Raw genomic sequence first — 2,904 nt, 5'->3', positions numbered from 1 at the left:
AGGACTGGGAGAGCCCTTCCAGCGAGGTCTGCTGAATTTACTCTATCCAGTAGCTAAATGCAATTAACTTACACTTTAAACAAAACAATCTGATTCACACCATTATTAATATGCAACTAATTCATAATTTTGAAAAAAAAATGTAATTATATGTGATATTCAGCGAAGCATGGCTTACAAAACACTGTTTAAAATTACCAATCACATAAGCTGCTGTCTTCTGTACATGTCAAATAAATGTTTTGGAAGGGGGATTTGTAATTTCTTGTGATACATTTAAAACTTAAATTTTCTCAAAACTGCTTATATCATTCCAATATTATTTGCTTCATTAAACAATGATGATCTGATGGGATTATATACATTACATTCAATCAAAGTACACTACATCCACTGTCATAGTTTACTGCATTCATTACACTTATTTGATGTAGTTATGGTACGGTGTATGTCTAATGATACTGATACACCATTTTTCAGCTGGGCTCCAATCCTGATCAGTATAGCCTGCCTTGCGTCGTTGATCGGTTGTTGTGTCTGCTGTTGGTGCTGCTGCTGTCGTTCTGGTACCAGGGTCGGTGGTACTGTGGTTATGTCTCCAGCTAATCCAGGTAGGTAACTTTCCAGGTGTCTATCTAAAGAATAATCCAGGTAAATAAGATCTTTGTGGTGTATACATATATACTAGTCCAAGTAAATAAAATCTTTACGGTGTATACATATGTACTGATGCAGGTAAATATCGTCTTTGTGGTGTATACAACTGTTCTAGATCTTTACGGTGTATACATATGTACCAATCCAGATAAATAAGATATTTATGGTGTATACAACTGTACTTATCCAGCTAAATTAATTCTTGATTGCGTCTTCCTGTGTACTGATCCGAGTAAATAAAATCGTTATGGTGTCTACTTCAGTGCTGATCTGGTTAAATAAGATCGTTATGATGTCTACTTCTGTGCTGATCTGGGTAAATAAGATCGCTATGGTGTCTACTTGTGTGCTGATCTTGATAAATAAGACCGTTATGATGTTTACTTTTGTGCTGATCTTGATAAATAATACCGTTATGATGTTTACTTTTGTGCTGATCTGGGTAAATAAGATCGTTTTGATGTCTATCTCTGTGCTGATCTTGGTAAATAAGACCGTTATGGTGTCTACTTTTGTGCTGATCTTGATAAATAAAACCGTTATGATGTTTACTTTTGTGCTGATCTGGGTAAATAAGATCGTTATGATGTCTACCTCTGTGCTGATCTTGGTAAATAAAATCGTTAAATAGGTGTCTACTTTTGTGCTGATCTAGGTAAATAAGATCGTTATGATGTCTACTTCTGTGCTGATGTGGGTAAATAAGATCGTTATGATGTCTACTTCAGTGCTGATTTGGGTAAAGAAGATCGTTATGATGTCTACTTCTGTGCTGATGTAGGTAAATAAGATCGTTATGATGCCTACTTCAGTGCTGATTTGGGTAAAGAAGATCGTTATGATGTCTACTTCTGTGCTGATGTAGGTAAATAAGATCGTTGTGATGTCTATCTCTGTGCTGATCTGGGTAAATAAGATCGTTATGGTGTCTACTTTTGTGCTGATCTGGGTAAATGAGATCGTTACGATGCCTAGTTTTGTGTTGATCTAGGTAAATACAATCGTTATGATGTCTACTTTTGTGTTGATGAAGGTAGATACGATCCTTAAGGTGTCTACATTTCTGCTGATCAGGGTAATTAAGATCGTTATCATTATCCACTGTTAACGGAAAATAACATCTTAAACACCTACATGTTTCTGTAGTTAGTTGTACATGATGCAAAATTTGATATACTTTATAATGTATGGTTGCTAATGGTAAGACAGGGACTGGTGAATGTAAGGTATATCATGCGAATATAATTTTTGTGACTGTAAAGGTATTAAATGTGATGTCTGATTAGTAAAGGTATTAAATGTGATGTCTGATTAGTAAAGGTATTAAATGTGATGTCTGAGTAAAAAAGGTATTAAACTTGATTAGAGAAGGCATTGAATATGAAGTCTGATCAGTGAAGGTATTAAATGTGATGTATGATCAGTGAATACATTAAATGTGATGTCTGATTAGTAAAGGTATTAAATGTGATGTCTGATTAGTAAAGGTATTAAATGTGATGTCTGATCAGTGAATACATTAAATGTGATGTCTGATTAGTAAAGGTATTAAATGTGATGTCTGATTAGAGAAGGTATTAAATGTGATGTCTGATAAGAGAAGGTATTAAATGTGACATTGGTCCAGTCAAAAGAGATGTGTATGTGTAACCTATAACAATTCTTTGTCATTATTTCCAGGTGTGACGGTTGTTAATACTACAAATACGATATCAAATCAAGCTCAACCAATGCCAAACATGGCGGCCGACCCTTACCATACGGGGTACAATCAGGGACAGAAACTAACCTACTAGCTTCAACGCGACCAGATACAGAAACAGCCACTTAATAGTCCTAAAGCGATCAGGAACAAAAATCATAAGAAATCGTATTTCTTGGTGTTCGTTTTGATTTTATTTTGATTTTTGGTATTTGTTTTTTTTTTTTTTTTTTTTTTTTGTCATATCAAAATAAAAGCTTTTTACTATTTAAACATTATTTTATATATGCGTTGTTTGTTTATAGTTTTTTTCTATCGATGTAGTGACAATACCGTCATTCCATAATAAGATGTGCTGTTGCTTGTTGGATTGCTTTAAATCGTGTTTTATAGCCAAGTAATATTTCCAGACGAATACATTCTTTAAGGAAATAGAAACTAGTGACTTCTAATAAATCTACCAGAGATTTTTGCTTCAGTACGACACTGACTGGACGTTCATTTTTCTGTAATTGATGTATTTTCGCACTCATTTGCATAACAGC

The 2,904-nt window shown here is 34.1% G+C and overlaps 1 protein-coding gene across 1 annotated transcript; it reads left to right on the top strand.

Annotated features, from left to right (window-relative positions):
* Positions 1–480: 480 nt before the first annotated feature.
* Positions 481–2,632, top strand: LOC117319622 (the record flags this gene model as incomplete). The annotated part of the gene is given in 2 exon segments (XM_033874394.1): positions 481–611; positions 2,338–2,632. Coding segments are annotated over 2 exon segments (247 nt in total), but the record flags the coding sequence as incomplete, so codon positions are not given.
* Between the last annotated feature and the right edge of the window lie 272 nt (positions 2,633–2,904).

The sequence above is a fragment of the Pecten maximus genome, unplaced genomic scaffold (assembly GCF_902652985.1).
Source record: "Pecten maximus unplaced genomic scaffold, xPecMax1.1, whole genome shotgun sequence".
Taxonomy (NCBI): Eukaryota; Metazoa; Mollusca; class Bivalvia; order Pectinida; family Pectinidae; genus Pecten; species Pecten maximus.
This window is presented reverse-complemented; position numbering and strand designations above follow the sequence as displayed.